Source organism: Bufo bufo, chromosome 7 (assembly GCF_905171765.1).
Source record: "Bufo bufo chromosome 7, aBufBuf1.1, whole genome shotgun sequence".
Taxonomy (NCBI): domain Eukaryota; kingdom Metazoa; phylum Chordata; class Amphibia; order Anura; family Bufonidae; genus Bufo; species Bufo bufo.
The window spans coordinates 85,090,505-85,108,140 of record NC_053395.1 but is presented as its reverse complement, the minus strand read 5'-3'; the positions used below and the strand labels follow the sequence as shown (position 1 = coordinate 85,108,140).

The 17,636-nt window shown below is 43.0% G+C and overlaps 1 protein-coding gene across 1 annotated transcript; it reads right to left on the bottom strand.

Moving 5' to 3' along the window:
* Positions 1-224: 224 nt before the first annotated feature.
* LUC7L (LUC7 like) lies at positions 225-17,626 on the bottom strand. Its single transcript, XM_040441305.1, has 9 exons — positions 17,462-17,626; positions 14,626-14,720; positions 10,404-10,502; positions 8,332-8,442; positions 5,904-6,047; positions 4,444-4,620; positions 3,869-3,966; positions 3,081-3,266; positions 225-517 (listed from the first exon to the last, which is right to left on the bottom strand). The coding sequence occupies exons 1-8, from the start codon at positions 17,520-17,522 to the stop codon at positions 3,104-3,106; spliced, it is 948 nt and encodes a 315-aa protein (XP_040297239.1). The 5' UTR covers positions 17,523-17,626; the 3' UTR covers positions 225-517; positions 3,081-3,103.
* Between the last annotated feature and the right edge of the window lie 10 nt (positions 17,627-17,636).

Sequence of the window (17,636 nt, the reverse complement as noted above, 5' to 3'; positions counted from 1 at the left end):
ATAGGTGTTTTTTAGCCAGTTCCAATGTTCTGAGTCTTCTAATACAATATAGCAACACATGAACCTGTTAATCCGTCTAGCATACATAGAAAATGTTGATACAGATGAACTGATGATCAAATATAACTAGAATGTAGCAAGATAATAGGCTTATCTTCATATAGCAGTTGTTTGGTATCATATACTCCTATTTACAGCACCTAAAATAAAAAGCACAACCACGATGAACAAACCCTGTGGGCTAAACAAATGCTTTAATTATCTTCCAACTATTTTCAAAATCGAAAGAAAAGCAGAATTGCATTGAGTAACATCGCTATTTTGAAAATAAAAATAAAAAATTAAGTTTATCAAATGTGAGTTTTCAGTAAGAAAAAAGCTTTATTATCATTTATAGAACATTGCTCGATTACTTAAAAATACAACACAAAGAATGTTATTTGAAGTACTGCAAGTTCCCCATATGCAAAATCAGACTTCATGACTGAAACACCGTAGTTGTGTCATTCCAGCAGATCTAAAAGACAAAAAGATATTTAATTTATAATGCAAGACGGGAAGCAGTAACCATCACAGTAATAAGTACTAAGCTGCAAAAAAAGAAATAAATGAAGGCACAAGGTGGAGATCTGTATATTAAAGAAGGGGGCATTTTTGATTTAAATGAACCTATCCTTGAACATCATTAGTCCCTTTTTTGTCTTGTTTGTTGTTTTTGTTCCTTGAAGTGATTAGTTCCAAACCGGGCCATTTACCCCTCTTCCTGACCAGGCGCATTTTGTGTTTTATTTTCTTTAGTACATGCATCTTTGAAAGCCAAAACTTTTTTTTGGGTTCAGTCATATAAAATTTTCCATAAGGGTCATTTTAATATAGGGGATATATGAGTTATGGTTGCTGGGGTGGGACTAGAAGTTGTTGTGTGGTTGTGGTTCGATTTTTATTTTGTCCTCATTTTCTTTTATCTTACACTTTGTGTCATAAAAGACCTTTGTGAGACATTTAACATTACTTTTATTTTTTATTGCTGATTTCTCCTATAACTAGTGTTGACCTGGGAATACAGTCCCCAGAACAGTTGCACAAAGCTGTTGAGTCTCTCTGCACAGGTGATCTGGGTCTGCTAAGACCCAGCAGCTCATGCAGACCCCTGAGATCACATGAACGCTGGAACAGAAGCACATTTTCACTTCTTGATCTGTGTATACAGAGATGGAGAAGGCAGGGACAGTATATTTAAAAAAATAAATAAATAAAAACCTTGCCTTCTCTATGCTCAGTCCATCTGTCACTAACATTGGGCCTCCCGCAACTGCACAATTAGCAAGGGCATTTTAGAGACGTTCTTGCAGAGATAAGCCTGGCCGTTTAGTCAATGGGCAGTTAGGAGGCAATTCCCAACCACTTCAGGTAAATATATGGTAACTTGCAGTGGACCAGGAGGTTGAGCTGCTTCAGAGGCTTTCCAGTTATGACTGCAACCAACAGCCTTTAGTTTGAGTGCAGTCATCAGGGCCTGATTAATTCTGGTCCCAACAACAGCACCCAGATGACAGTTTGTTAGTTACCATCAGACCTGGCCACCCTCATCTTGCTGTGATGCTGTAAGATAAATGTAGAAGTAACGTTGGGTCTTTATTCTTGGTGCGATGTCAAACGTTACACAATGTCCAAACATATGATGTCACTATACACAGGAATTAAAGGAATAATTTGTTGTGGTAAAAATGAGTGATTGAACAAACTAGTTTAACCCAAACATGAAAAAAAAGTTTTCATTCTCCGATCCTTATTAAATAAGAAAGCTAAACATGTCCCCCAGCGCAAAAAAAAAAAAGCTATTCCATTTCGGCACCCATCGGCCTTTGTTTTACAGAGCTTCTGCTCGGACGCATTGCCGACAAGCTGTGACCGCTGCAAGCAATCAATGGCCTCAAAGATATATTGAGGCCAGGTTCTGATTGTAGCGGTTAGAGGTTGTCGATATGATGTTAGCAATGGGGCCTGTAAACAAAGATAAGTAGGATGTACCAGAATGGGGGCACTGGAATGGCAAGCAACTCAAAAAGTATGTAATGCTTATTTTGTAATTTCCGCCATCCCCTGCCTTTGTTTCGATTTTTGCAAACTTCCTTAATAGTTAAAATTCTGTGCCGATTAATTTTTATGGTGGTTGGAGTTGTTTTTCTGATACAAAGCTCCAAATCTCTGGCATAGACATACATTTCACAGACAGCATGCTAGCTAGACGGTCACTGCATACTGTTCTGCACTAAGCTTAATAAACCAGTATGTAGAAGCCTTCTAAAATCTAGGAGGCCTAAATGTTAAGAAATGAATCAACATGGAGCTAACGGTGTTGTCCAGGCACCATCACCTGCAGATCCTTAGGGTAGATCAATTGTAATAGGATTGGGAGCCTGATCCCTGAGAAGGCAACTCACCAAACACGGAAAGCCTATCCTAAGAATAGGCCATGAATTACAGCCCCCAACAATGCACTTAAAAAAATCTGACATTCAAGTTAAAGCAAATAAAAATAACATTTTGCCTGCAATTATTTTGTGTGTATAAGTAAGCAAGCAGGCTACTCATAAAGTGCTCTAAAACTAGGCCATTTTATATAAAATAGTTGTTGTAATCTACAATTGTTCCTCCTCTCAGGGGAACACCCCCTGAATAACAAGAGTGATTGCAAAGAAAGTAAGGCCGCATTCACACGATAAAAAAAACTGCACTGGTGTGGTAACATACCAGTAGAAGTCTGACCTAGATACTATATAATAACAGAAAGGGGAGAAAACCCTTATTTCAAGCCATTTTGCCTTTGATGCTGCTGTAGTTTAGTCAAGTATTCACAAAGGTGCTTTTTCAGTTTCCATAAACTGGTATGGAGGGAAATCACCATGCCTAAAGCAGCCACAATTTTTTTTTTTTTTACAGTATATGTAGAAGTATTAAAACGCCTTTGCTTGATAACAGTGAAGCCTGGAGTAAGCAAGCCTCCACAACTGTGATAGAAAGTAAAAACTTTTTTTTACATTTTTAACAAATCGGCGTGTCCTCCATTCCACCAATACCTATTTAAGCTGCTTCATAGTAGTTATTTTCTTGAACGCTCCCTATCACGTGAACTGCCATGGTGACTTTTGTTCCGACTTCCTGAGCGACTACGATGATGCCTGTGTCGTTCCCTTGACCTTGATCTTCGTTTGTCACGAGAAGATGATCGCGATCTTCGTCTCCTCCTGTCTTTGGACCGCGACCTGAAATTAAAACAATCACATTTGAGGGAAACCTGGGAAGGAAACACTTCCCAACACCAGAACCTTATACTTTATACACACACACCTTGGTTCAAAACAATGTCATACAGACAATTAAAGGGGTTAACAAGGCTTTATAAATTGAGATGTATTCTTAGGATGGGCCATAATAATAGATCAGTGAGGGACCAATATTCGACATCCACACAGCTGTTTGAAGGGACAGTGGGCAAATGCTGCTGCCTCGGCTTTGGTTACATGGGTCTGTACTTCATAACGTTGTACTATTTGTATTGGCTATGCTTGGTGTTACAGCTTTAGCCCATCCAAATAAATAGAGCAGGCTTTGCAGGTTCTGCTTTGTTAACACTGGGCTGTACGACGCCGTACTTGACGTAGTGGCTGTACTTGCCATTGCAGCTTTGTCCCATTAAAGCAAATGCAAACAATAAAGAAACCACAGCACTGGCCCAAGCGCCACGACTGCTTCAAACTGCTGATTGGTCGGTGTTGCCCTAACCTAAGGAAGGGCCATTAATTAGTAAAATCTGTATACCCCAATAGTCAAGAAAGTGGATACAACTTTGTTTTAAAACACGTACCGCTTTCCTGCTCGCTCTTCTCGGTCTCGTTCTTCTCGTTCCTCTCGTCTCCGCAAGCGTTCCTGGTTTCGTTTTTCCTGCTTGCTTGCAACAGTTTTCTAAATTAAATGGAAATCGGCAATGATGTTAGGCTGGATATGCCATAAATTATATATCAGCAGGGAGGTCCAACCTCTGGGTGCTCATATGTGTATTCTCGCATTTCTCATTCACCGAGATGGAGAGCGACCAGTCTAGGGATTCAGACATCCAGACGGTTGTGTTTTTGAGATTTTATGCCTCCACATAAACAGAGAAGCTTAAAATTCATTACTTCACCATCCTAGGATACTGAACACATATTACCCAACTCTGTTATGAGCCTTATCTGGTCTCGGTCAAGAAATCAAACGTTGTGAGCAATGTCATTTTACCACCTATACCCAGGTGCTGCGTCTCCAGACAATTTAATACAGTCATAGTCAGTGACAAACTAAGTTATGGGGCTACAGTCTGTACATAGCTACTATGTTTCATATACCACAAATTTGAGATTTCTTAACTTTTCTGAATCAGAGAGATAAATTAATACTTACTCTCATTTGCTCAAGTTTCTCTCGGATGAGAATAAAGCCTAAATGCAACTTCCCCCCAAAGTGATCTGCAAGTCTCCGATCGTTGTCATGTAATCCAAGGTACGCAGAGCACACTTCACAAACCCGCAGTTTCTGCTGTTGAAAGCTGGATGCAGGCATCGAATTGCGGTATTCATCCTAAAAGCACGTGGGAGGATCATGAACTATAACTAGGATATGTTTCTGAGTTACAAAATAAAATGAATGAACACATTGTCAGGAGCAGCAAAAACCTCTGCGTGAGAAGTAAGAGCCTGAATTCTAGATGACGATCACAATACTTGAATGTCATCCCAAAAGGGAAGTTCAGAATGTAGCTGCCATGGCAAAAAGATTGGCTAGGTGTGTCTGCTGAAATCCCCAGAAACGGAGATACAAGTGCTGGTGAAACTAACAGCTTATCGGTATTAGTCAGTGTTGCGGCTGCGTCACATGGACATTTTTTAATGGAGCATGCGTAAGACATGGACCTGTCAGCCGCCAGAGACAATTGTCTCCATGTCCCTGAAACATGGACCAACTGGAGACATGCTAAGTTTCTCAGCACAGACTCTGAAGAAACACAGTGGTGTAAATAGCACCACTTACTCCTAGTGGTCTGCGATATCAATGTGCAGTCCACTATGCACATGGACAGAAAATATGTCCGAGTAGTGCTCAAACAGTGATTCTGGATGAAATCTTCTGATAACTCTGTTACAGGCCATTCCTCTGTTATTCGGCCTCGATATTTTTATTGATAATGCTCTAGTAAATACTTGTATTCCAAGACAATTCTGCAGCAGTTTTACCATTCCTCTGGACTACTCAGCCAGCACTGATTGGACAGTGACAGATGGTGTAAGGGAACACCCAGTTGCCAATGTATCTATACATTTCTAGGAGGACTAGTAGAGGAACAGCACAGCACAGAAGAAGAGATGCTACAGAATTGTTATTTTATGGGAAATACAATTATTCACCAAACCAGACATGTCAGAAGTGGTTAAGGATCCTCTTTAAAGGGGTTTTCAGAGATCTGGATACTGATTTCTCAGGATAGGTAATCAGTATCTGATTGGTGGGTGCCAGACACCCGGGACCCCCACCGTTCTGAGAAGGCACCAGCGCTCCCGTGAGTGCCATGGCTGTCTCGCAGCTTATGAAGCATAGTATCGCACATTGTATAGCGACTGTGCTTGGTGTCACACTCAGACCCAATGAAGTGAATGCTGATTGGTGGGAGCCCCTGAGGATAGGTCATCAGTATCAAAATCTTGGAAAACCCCTTTAAAGTGCTGGTAAGAAGAATTTCACTTGTTAAAAAATAATGCATAATCAATGTCAGCCATGACCGCCGACCAAAAATTCTAAATAAAGTATAAAACAAATAAGTGACATGCACAGAGTCAACAGCAGTGTCAGGTGTAGTAAGGACCCACCTCCGCCTCTCGTTTACGGGCCTTGACTCTCTCCATTTCCATTAGAATTCTTTGTGATTCATCAACATTCCCTTCAGCTCCTAGTTGTTCTGCTTTTGCCAACAATTTTCCAATCTCTTCATTCAACTCATGAACTTTCTCTGCCTTAAAAATGACATGAGAGTAGAGTAAGAACGCCTAAGTCAATGGATTCATACACAGACATTGGTGTAAACACATACTGAAGGACAATGTACTCCCGGAAGGTCATAGCTGGGAAAGACAACTACAACGGTGACAAAAACTGTGTCAGCAGTATTGACCGTGATAAACTATGCTAGGTAAGGGTCGGGGAAAGCTCCATTATCAGGACAACTGAGGACATAGAACTTTTAACTACCAGATTCTGATCCTTAAGTGCACTGGAGGCAGAGCCTTGCTGTGAAGTGCTCTGGGCACTGAGCTGCTTCACAGCTCCTCTCCTATGATTGACAGCTGAAGCATCCAACCAGGAGACCACTACCGGGGTCACTCAGAGCAGAGAAAAGAGGATATGAAGCAGATAAAGAGATCACTTCACAGCAGAGCCCCGCTCTGGGCACTTGAAAGAGCAGAATTTGGCAGAATAGAACATCACAAAAAAGGTTGGCTCTTCCCGGCCATTACCTTGTGCTGGCAACACTTTGGCATGACAAGCTGCTTACAGACTCCCTTAAAGGGTATCTGTACCTATGACACTGACTAACCTGTGACATGTGCACTTGGCAGCTGAAGGCATCCTTGTTGGTCCCATGTTCATATGTGCCCGCACTGCTGATATATGTTTTACTAAATGCAAATGAGTATCTAGGAGCAACAGGGGCGTTCTCATTACTCCTAGAGGCTCTGCTCTCTCTGCAACTGTCGCGCCCTCTGCACTTTGACAGGACCAGACATGCTTGATCCCATTTACACTGCCTGGCCCTGTCAAAGTGCAGAGGGCATAGCAGTTGCAGAGAACACAGCCTCTAGGTGTAACAGCAACACCCACTTTGCACCCAGAGGCTCATTTGCATATATTAACATTTCTATATTCTCAGCAACACTGGCACATACAAACATGGGACCAACACATAGTCCTTCAGCCGCCAAGCACACATGTAACAGGTCAGCCAGTGTCATCGGTACAGATCTGCTGACAGAATAGGGGTCTTCATATTTCAGTCTGCTACAGTAATATATGCATCAATCTAAAAGTCATATTAGAATTCTTTCAATCATGTTTTTTCTTAAATGGAAACTAAAATTCTGCTCAACTGAGAATCATTAGGATTATCTGCAAGAGAAGTTAAATATATGCATTACTTATGTATAATGATCCTGAATTACAGCCTGTATTCTAGCTCAGAGGTGGTTGTCAGATATAATCTCAGCTGGATGAAGTTCTCCAGAGTGCAGCCCATGCACTACTTATTATAGGAGTTATCATATAGGATATCCTAAAATAGAAAGTATGGGATTCACTCCAGGAAATAAATACACACTGCAAATGATTGAAGAGGTTGTGAGCTGCTTAGAAAGGAAGAAAACAATATGGCAGGCGAGCAGTCTCACATACCACCTTATGGAACAGAAGGCCAGAGCTGTCCGGTAGCTCAGGGCTCAGATCATCATATTTTCAAGTATGGAGGCTAATGACAGTAGACATGTGATGAGAACGGGCCTTTAACGTCCTAATGAGCGCCTATAATGCATAACAGTACTACTGACCTCACCAATGCTGTCCAGTCCGCCCCTGGTCCCTGCTGAGCTGAAGACATAATGCTGCACAGTCACTGGTAGTAGCGGATCACTGCTGAGGCCAGTGACTAGCTGAATGGCCACATGTCCATGCTGAGAGGAACCAGAGACTGGTAGTGGACCCGGGAATTACCAGAAGAGAGGCGAGAGGGGTCGTCTCAAATCAGCAAGTGCCATTTATCATGTAGAGAAAGTTAATACAAACCACTTACTATTGTATTATTATCCATATTGCTTCCTTTGCTGGCTGATTCATTTTTCCATCACATTATACATTGCTCGTTTCCATGGTTACGACCACCCTGCAATCCAGCAGCAGTGGCCATGCTAGCACACTGTAGGAAAAAGCACCAGCCTGTGTGTGCTCCCACTGTCCAGGCCACCAGAGAGGCTGGAGCTTTTTCCTATAGTGAGCAAGCATGACCACTGCTGCTGGATTGTAGGGTGGTTGTAACCATGGAAACGAGCAGTGTATAATGTTCCGGAAAAATAAATCCAACCAGCAAAGGAGGCAATATGGACAATCACAATACATTAGTAAGTGGCTTATATTAACTTCCTCTACATGATAAATGCCATTTCCTGAAGCGAGACAACCTCTTCAAGCTTAAGCCACTTTTTGAACTGGCCGGACAACCCCTTTAAATCCTTATAATTAACATGGAAATACCTTTACAGCAACTTCTGCACTAATTTCCTCCTGAGTTTCAGCAAGGCGCTTCTTTGCGAGTTCGGTTCTTCTATCACACTCAGCAATGAAGGACTCCAAATGATCCACAGCCTAAAACATAAGTGTGCACCATTATGCTGCGTACTCCAATGTGTCTAACACGTGCGCTGAAAGACGGACAACAGATGTGTGACTGCCAAGTATTTACTTATAATAATGAGGTCCTGTATGCATCCACTGACAGCTTTATTAATATATTCTACTCAGTGGACTAAGAGGAGGACTCCTCATAAGTACATCGTATGACATACTCCATGCAACCAAAAGAACTACATAAAGTGCACATAATTAGAACACAGGACAAAGTAACTGCTTTACAGCAGGAGGTATGCAGCTAAGCCCCAACACTGTACCCCCAATAAATACACTTAACCAGCCTGCTGCTGGGTACACTGCACACGGCTCAGATAACATCTTCTGCAGCACTGTACAAAATACAAAGAGGAGTTATAACATGATTGAACATCATCACAAACATGGCACAACAAGGAAGGGATCCTGCCGAAAAGGTGTAACAGAAATCCGGCTAAACGTGGGATCAAAACTGGCCTCACGGAAATTACTTTCACAGGACCCAAAAAGGGGAAGATCTTGCAATTATTTAAAGCTGCCTAAAGCAAATCAATGAAGAAAAATGTAAAGTGCTAACAGTTTGCCAGCTGTTCTCTATGCTGCAGGGCGAGGCCCTCCCTGGCGCTGCATCTACAGGGGCGATAACAGGCTGACCGGCAGTGCAGAAGAGGGGACAGGTCTGATCACCTCTGCTATTTGTATTTTACTCATTGTTGATGTTTTTGTATTCTATTTCCTGTAGAAATATATGGGAGCTGTCACCCTGCACAAGATGCTGTTAGCAGCGTACAGAAATATGCTTTATGGAAGCCACGAGGACCATACGGAACCTGTAGACTGGACAGGTTCATTGACTTCAATGGCAGAGTGTTGCAGGGATGCTGGGTAACCTGTGCAGAGGTAGAGGAGATGAGCTGTGACCATCACCCAGTGTCAACGGTGTCATCCTGTTTTATGTATACGTAGTGTATCCTCCCTGTGATAATGAGATGACTACTGTTCTAGAGAATAGGAATTGACAGCCCATTATGAGCCTCAGATTGAAAACTGCAGGATTTCAGGATTTTTATTAAATATTTTTTTAAATAGTGACGTGCAAAGTTAGAAAAATATAATCCATAATCTTTTTTCAAAAATGTTTAACATAAAAAGTCGATTTAGGAAGGGAATCTGGCACCTCCTTTATGCTGTCCTCAGTGAGTTCAGCATAAAATGGGATAAAGCCACTGAAATCAGTGGTCTCTCTCTCTCGTGTAAAGTCGCTGCTGAGAACTGGCTGTTTAATGCTGCCAGCGCACGGCGGAGAGGGGTCACGTGCTGCCAGCGTGTCTCATAAATGAGCTTCCTCTCTCCCTGCTCACCCGCTAGTCATCGGCGAGTGGGCGAGAAGAGAGCAAGCTCAAGATACGGCAGACGTCACATCCCTGTTTTTAGCAGTCTACCATGCTTTTGTGTCTAACAGACGTCTATGAAGAACAGAAGCCCTTCCATTGGCATCTGTTGAATAGATTATATAAATGTGATGTGAACGCAGATTAAAGATAGTAACAGGTGCCTTTTAAACTATGTCCGTTCCCTTTAACACCAATTCCCTGCCATTTTTTAATATGGTCCTCCGCTGACTAAGGGAAAGCCATGTTATTTATTTCCGGATCTAACTGGCATGTCCCCCAGAGTCCTGAAGTCAGCCATATTTTGGACATTTTGACTTAAGGAACGGACATAAAACTGGTTCCAGAACAAATTAGGACTAAATCATTCATCAGAAAACAAGTAAATAATAACTTAAGTGTAGATTACCCCCCCTGTGCCCCCACAGGAACTTACGTGAAAATGAAATCAACAGCAAGACAGGCATTTAGTCACTTCTTTATATCAGTGATTTTACAGGCATCCACACAGTTCAGTAAAACACATAGAAAGAAACAAAAACAACTTACATCAAGCTCAAAGAACAGATCTTTTTCTTTACTTGCAATTTCATAATCGGCCCTCAGTGCCAAGTCATGAATCTTGGTGCACTCACCCAAATCCATCCTCTGGTGAAGAAAAGACAACGGAGAAACATATTCAGGCTTAAGCAAACATACCAGAGCTTCTCAGGTGCCATACGTAAAGCGGAATTCCAGTTCTAATAAGTTATCCCCTATACACAAGATGGGAGAAAGCTATCAGATTGGTGGGGGTTAAACTGCTGAGACCCCAACTATCACAAGAACGCGGGCACCGTTACAAGTTTTAATGATTTTCCCACAAATATAAACTGATAACCCAGCATGGCTCTTCCAGCTCCATTCTCTGTGTGCAAGATACTGGATTCCCCTCAATCTTAGGCTAGGTCTACACGAAGAAAATAAGTCGCGCGACACATAGGGCACAACTACACTGCGACATTTTGTCGCACCAATTTTTATAATGACTAAAATATCGTATAGTAACCGGACACACACAATATATTGGGATCATATATATATATATATATATATATATTTTTTTATTCATTCAACAATGGCTGGAATGCATGGCCTAAAAATAAACAAAAAATATGAATAATGTCTATATAAAATAGGACAGTGCGATAAATAGATAAGACGGTACAATAGTCCTGTATTGTGCATGTGCACTAGGGACAATCTCCCAAAGTCAACCTATGCTGGTCGCTTAGTGATAAACTTTGCTTCCAATGGTAGTCTATGCCAGCATCCAATCTGTGCTGCTGTTTCCAAAATATTCATGGGTGGTATAGACAGTCTCAATAATACTCCAGATATATACTAAAGTGCACTTTCAGTGAGTCAGTGTAGCGGCGTCCCGCTGAGCTGTTCTGAATGCTGCTCCTTTCCAATGTGAGCTCTTGTTGTCGTCCTGTTTGGAAAAGTGCTTACCGTGCCTGTTGAATACCCCTGTTATCGCTCTATGCGTCCGACTTGTGCGCTGGTGGTTGTTTGCAGGTGTCTACTGCTACTAGAGCTTGTGGTAGAGCAGTAACTTTCCACTCCTCGCGCACTGGACAGTTTCTTGTGGGTAAGTTAACACACGGGCAATTTGTATCCAATAATGTTCCAATTTTTCTGGGGGATCCTTGACCAGACGCGTTTGGGGGGTTCTAAATGACCCCTTCCTCAGTGGTTCTCAGTCCCCCATAAAATCACCCCTTATATAGGGTGTTCTGGTCTTCTCAAAGACCCGATGTGGATTTTTTTAAATGGATAGATTTCATTCCATTTGTGTCATTATATCACGGATAAATATTTTTGAGCACTCCTATGCACCCTATGGATCATCTTATTTAATAATTCAGGCCACTATAATAATACAGAAAATATCACCATTGAAAAAAATCTCAAAAAAATATTCTGAAAAACATAGTATAAAATACATTCAAGCAATCCTTCATACGCATGATTTTCTATACGCTTTCCTATCGAAGGTCCCTGCTTCCTTAACACCTCAAAACGCTATTGGACCCCTGCGATATCAATGCGGTTTCTCATCTCTCAAAGCTTTCTATTTTTATTTAGTTTCATTGTTACATGATGTGGTATGCAATCAACCCAAGTAGTAACCATTCTTTATAATACATGTGTCCATACATCAGATTTGTTACACTATGGGTTGTGTTTTTGTATTATGTTTGAAGATTGTGAAGAGTTCTATCTGAGGCAGCAGAATGACCTGTAATGTCTGAGGTAGAAGAATGAAAGAGTGAACTGGAAGGTGACCCGATGACACGGACGGACGGACGGGTCACCTTCCAGTTCACTCTTTCATTCTTCTACCTCAGACATTACAGGTCATTCTGCTGCCTCAGATAGAACTCTTCACAATCTTCAAACATAATACAAAAACACAACCCATAGTGTAACAAATCTGATGTATGGACACATGTATTATAAAGAATGGTTACTACTTGGGTTGATTGCATACCACATCATGTAACAATGAAACTAAATAAAAATAGAAAGCTTTGAGAGATGAGAAACCGCATTGATATCGCAGGGGTCCAATAGCGTTTTGAGGTGTTAAGGAAGCAGGGACCTTCGATAGGAAAGCGTATAGAAAATCATGCGTATGAAGGATTGCTTGAATGTATTTTATACTATGTTTTTCAGAATATTTTTTTGAGATTTTTTTCAATGGTGATATTTTCTGTATTATTATAGTGGCCTGAATTATTAAATAAGATGATCCATAGGGTGCATAGGAGTGCTCAAAAATATTTATCCGTGATATAATGACACAAATGGAATGAAATCTATCCATTTAAAAAAATCCACATCGGGTCTTTGAGAAGACCAGAACACCCTATATAAGGGGTGATTTTATGGGGGACTGAGAACCACTGAGGAAGGGGTCATTTAGAACCCCCCAAACGCGTCTGGTCAAGGATCCCCCAGAAAAATTGGAACATTATTGGATACAAATTGCCCGTGTGTTAACTTACCCACAAGAAACTGTCCAGTGCGCGAGGAGTGGAAAGTTACTGCTCTACCACAAGCTCTAGTAGCAGTAGACACCTGCAAACAACCACCAGCGCACAAGTCGGACGCATAGAGCGATAACAGGGGTATTCAACAGGCACGGTAAGCACTTTTCCAAACAGGACGACAACAAGAGCTCACATTGGAAAGGAGCAGCATTCAGAACAGCTCAGCGGGACGCCGCTACACTGACTCACTGAAAGTGCACTTTAGTATATATCTGGAGTATTATTGAGACTGTCTATACCACCCATGAATATTTTGGAAACAGCAGCACAGATTGGATGCTGGCATAGACTACCATTGGAAGCAAAGTTTATCACTAAGCGACCAGCATAGGTTGACTTTGGGAGATTGTCCCTAGTGCACATGCACAATACAGGACTATTGTACCGTCTTATCTATTTATCGCACTGTCCTATTTTATAGACATTATTCATATTTTTTATTTATTTTTAGGCTACGCATATTGTTGAATATATATGGTTTTATGAACACATTAAATTCTATATGATCCCAATATATTGAGTGTGCCTGGTTACCATTTGATATTTTAGTCTTTTTTTTTTTTTTTTTTGAGAGGAAGGGTGATTCCTCTTATACTGTGTGCACCTCTATTAGTGGTTTGTGTGTCACTCCTGTGCGCCACATTAGTTCAATTTCAATTTTTATAATGACAGTCTATGGTGTCGCACTGCGACATGCTGCGACGGCAACGCGACCGTTGCAGAAAAATCCATTTCGAATGTTGTCGTGTAGACCTAGCCTTATACGGGTGACCTATCCTAACAGCCAGGAAATCACTTTAAGAATGGAAATGCTAGAACACTAAACCTACAGATGAAAGCTGCAGGCCGTAATGGGAAGGAGGCTCATTCCTGTTGGCCCCTCTGTGAGGGGTAATATAGAACTTGGATAACCCCTTTAAGGGAGAAAGGGTGGGGATTCTTTTTTGTGCACTTTTTAAGTTCAGTGGTACCTGCAGTTCTCAGGCCTGTATACAAGCATAAATCTGCACAAAGGATTGCCACCAAACAGAAGTGAGGCCAGGTTATTGGGGAACTGCAGGGAAATGAATGGAAGTGTCCCCGTCTGGAAGACGATCAGGTGGGGTCTTTCAGTGATGAGTGTGGTGTAACCTGCTGAGCCCAACTATCTCATTCATGGCCATCTAGACTGTAGAAGACAATACTCTTCTCTCTCCTCAACATCCAAAGTGGGAGATTGCGTCTGAGAAAAAATTACATTTCAGAGATGGCCTACAAGTCTGCTGCTTACCCTCCGTTAAAGGGGCTCTTCCACAATTTCATATTAACGTCCTCTACTAATTAGTTACATCTTAGAAATTATAATCGAAATGGATTCATTTTAAGAAAATCATCCTGTGTCCAGATATTAGTTACATTCTTGTTCTGGCGCCCCCTGCTGGTCTTATGATTCTCTCTCAGAACATCCAACTAATGTCTACAGTGACGGTGGTCGCACATGCTCAGACCACCTGGATCCTCTTGTACACGGATGATACTGCTATGGTGCAGGCAGCCAGTCGAAGCGGCTTCTTCTCACCAGCACTGGGCAGATGAATCTTTTACAATAATGTAATAAATGTGGAATACAACATAAACCCAGCGGGAAAGTCAAGTAACCGCCCAAACACGGAATAGAAACAGTTGACAATTACCGTTCCAGCAAGAATATCATGAGGACAGCAGTCCAGGAGATGACTTTTGCAGACACGATCATCTGTAAACTTTACTCGCTGCCGAGTCTCGTCCCCTGCAGGATAAAATGGAAGCAGATGCATTTAACCATAAATATGTATGGGGTACCGTAAGTCAGTCACCGAAACAAACGGATAGCTGATAGGACCACAGGGAAAGCAGCCCAACCGGTCGCTATAGTGCTTCTCTTGCACTAATTGTGAGAAATCTTCCCATATTATTTAAAGGGGTCATCAAGTGATACATATTGACCACCTATCCCCCAGGACAGGTCCTCAGTATCAGCGGCGGTCCTGGGTGTCAGCTCTTACATGTGACGTCACTGTACATTGGTCACACGGCCGGGTTGCAGCTCAGCCCCACTGAAGTGAATAGGGCAAGGCTGCAATACCAAATGTACATCGCTGTGCTTGGGAGCCATGCCGGGGGGGTCCTCATTATGTATTACTGGGTAACCCCTTTAAGAACAGCGGATGACAGTATGGCCGGGTTAAGGGGTTATCCAGGAACAGTTATCCTCAGGATAAACCATCAGTATGAGATCTGCAGGGTGCAATACCTGGGCCCCTGACGACCAGCTGTTAGGCCACTGACATCACTGTACACCGGTCACATGTGCTAGCTGCAGCTCAGGCCTATTCAAGTCAATGGGGCTGAGCTGCAATACCAACCACTGCCACTAGTCGATGTACAGCGCATCTCCCACCAGAGCTCTGGAGCGCACAGCGGCTCCCTGAAACAGCTGATCGTGGGGGTGCCAGGACTTGGACCCCCCATCATTATATCTTTTACAGGATAACCTATTTAAGGATCTTCTTACATAGACAATAAATGAGCGCCAATCGATGCTCATCTAATGTGCTTTCACACAGCTCAATGCAAAGGGGGGGGGGGGGGGGGTGCAAAGGACCACTAATGGTCTGCAAGGATATTCCGGAACATCCCTGGAGATTGTGGTGGTCAGTTCCTATACAGAAGGCACAGACTGGTTATTACCACCTCATTATACACGGTGCCCCTGAGCAGATCAGGAAACCCCCATGATGCTTCCTCCTCCCATCCTAGCCATCGCCGCTAACTGCAGGAGCTGCTGGGTCTTTGCAGACCTCAAATAGCTCTACAGTAGGGCCCAGAGGCTGCATCCCCCTGTAAATGCGGCTAATAAAAATATATATCTAATGCTAAACTGCCCCCCAAAGGTCTTGTATGATTTTACAGGGGGCACAAAGAGTGAAAACAAAAAAGAAGGCGGCTACCACTAGTCCACACTGCAGCTCCCCCCCTCCCCCCATGTATGCCTACATCTTAGGGTACTTTCACACTAGCGTTTTTCTTTTCCGGCATAGAGTTCCGTCACAGGGGCTCTATACCAGAAAAGAACTGATCAGTTTTATCCCCATGCATTCTGAATGGAGAGTAATCCGTTCAGGATGCATCAGGATGTCTTCAGTTCAAGTCATTTTCACTGATCAGGCAAAAGATAAAACTGCAGCATGCTACGGTTTTATCTCCGGCCAAAAAAACGGAAGACTTGCCTGAATGCCGGTTCCAGCATTTTTCCCCATAGGAATGTATTAGTGCCGGATCCGGCATTCAAAATACCGGAATGTCGGATCTGTCCTTCCGGCCTGCGCAGACCGGTAAAAAAAGATACAAGACGGATCCGTCTGTCCGCATGACAAGCGGAGAGACGGATCCGTCCTTGCAATGCATTTGTGAGACGGATCCGGATGGGTCTCACAAATGCTTTCAGTCAGCAGCAGATCGGCGGACAGTTCCGACAACGGAACTGCCCGCTGGATCACACTGCCGCAAGTGTGAAAGTAGCCTTAGTTGCACTTTAGAAAAAAAAAATTAAATTGTACAGAAAAAAAATAGATGAAATAAAAGCCCCACTTATCACCAAAAATAACAGATGTAAAAAGTTCTCTCACACACACGGGTTGATCCCACAAGAAGCCACTGAACCTATTGGCGTGGGTATAGATGGGGCAAACCTGGCAAGAACAGACGTCTTAGACTGGGCTCACATCACGTTTTATGCCTCCGTTTGACGAATACATTAGAAAAAAAAAGAGGATACAAAAACGCAACGTCTGGTAAAAAAGTTATACATTTTTATAATGGAACTCTATGGTGAGCGGGCGCCACTGTATAGCATCAGTGTGTTATGGGAAAACGGTGATGTGTGCCCAGCCTTACTTCAGGGTAAGAAACTTCAAGACACAAGGAGCAGAATAGACGGCTTCAGAAGAAAAACCACTGGGCAGCTGCAATGGGATCCTAAGTGGTGGTCATCATTGTGATGTGTGTATCCACACCAGGGAATCCATAGAAAATGCGGTGTTCAGGCCACACGCCATATTTACAAAGCTGGTAAGTTATGAGGGGAGGACCTAGGACATCCACCACAGAACAGCAGACATATGTTACCACAGAAATACGACTGGAGGGACAGATTCTAGAAACAGTAAAGAATGATTACTGACAAGGCAGGAATACGCTTTTAATCGTGAGCCAAATTCTAAACTTGAAAATCCCTTAGCATTACAAACCCAGCTCTGCTACATCTGTGTCCTAGCGTCAGCTCACAATAGAGCAGCTCACGTGTAATAAAGTAACCGCCGCCAGATGGCGCCGTACAATACACGAGCGCAGCCCCGCTTTACACCGTGCGAGTTATCACAGGGCAGCTGCTGCTCGTTATTAGTGATACTGGGCCCCCCGGGCGCGGGCCCCGCCACTCCTGCTACCCCCGCCCGTGTGCTCCCCGGAGAGCTGAACCCGCACACTCACCGTCCCGCGCCGTGCCCATAAGCTGGTCCAGCAGGGCTCTCATCTGGGCCTGAGCCGACATGATTGCTGCTGAGCGCCTTCTCCGGCCAGGGCACACTTCCCTCTCCTCTCGCTGACGACTATCCTCCCACAAACCAGTCAGGCGACCCTCAGCGGAGGATTGTGGGAAACCGGA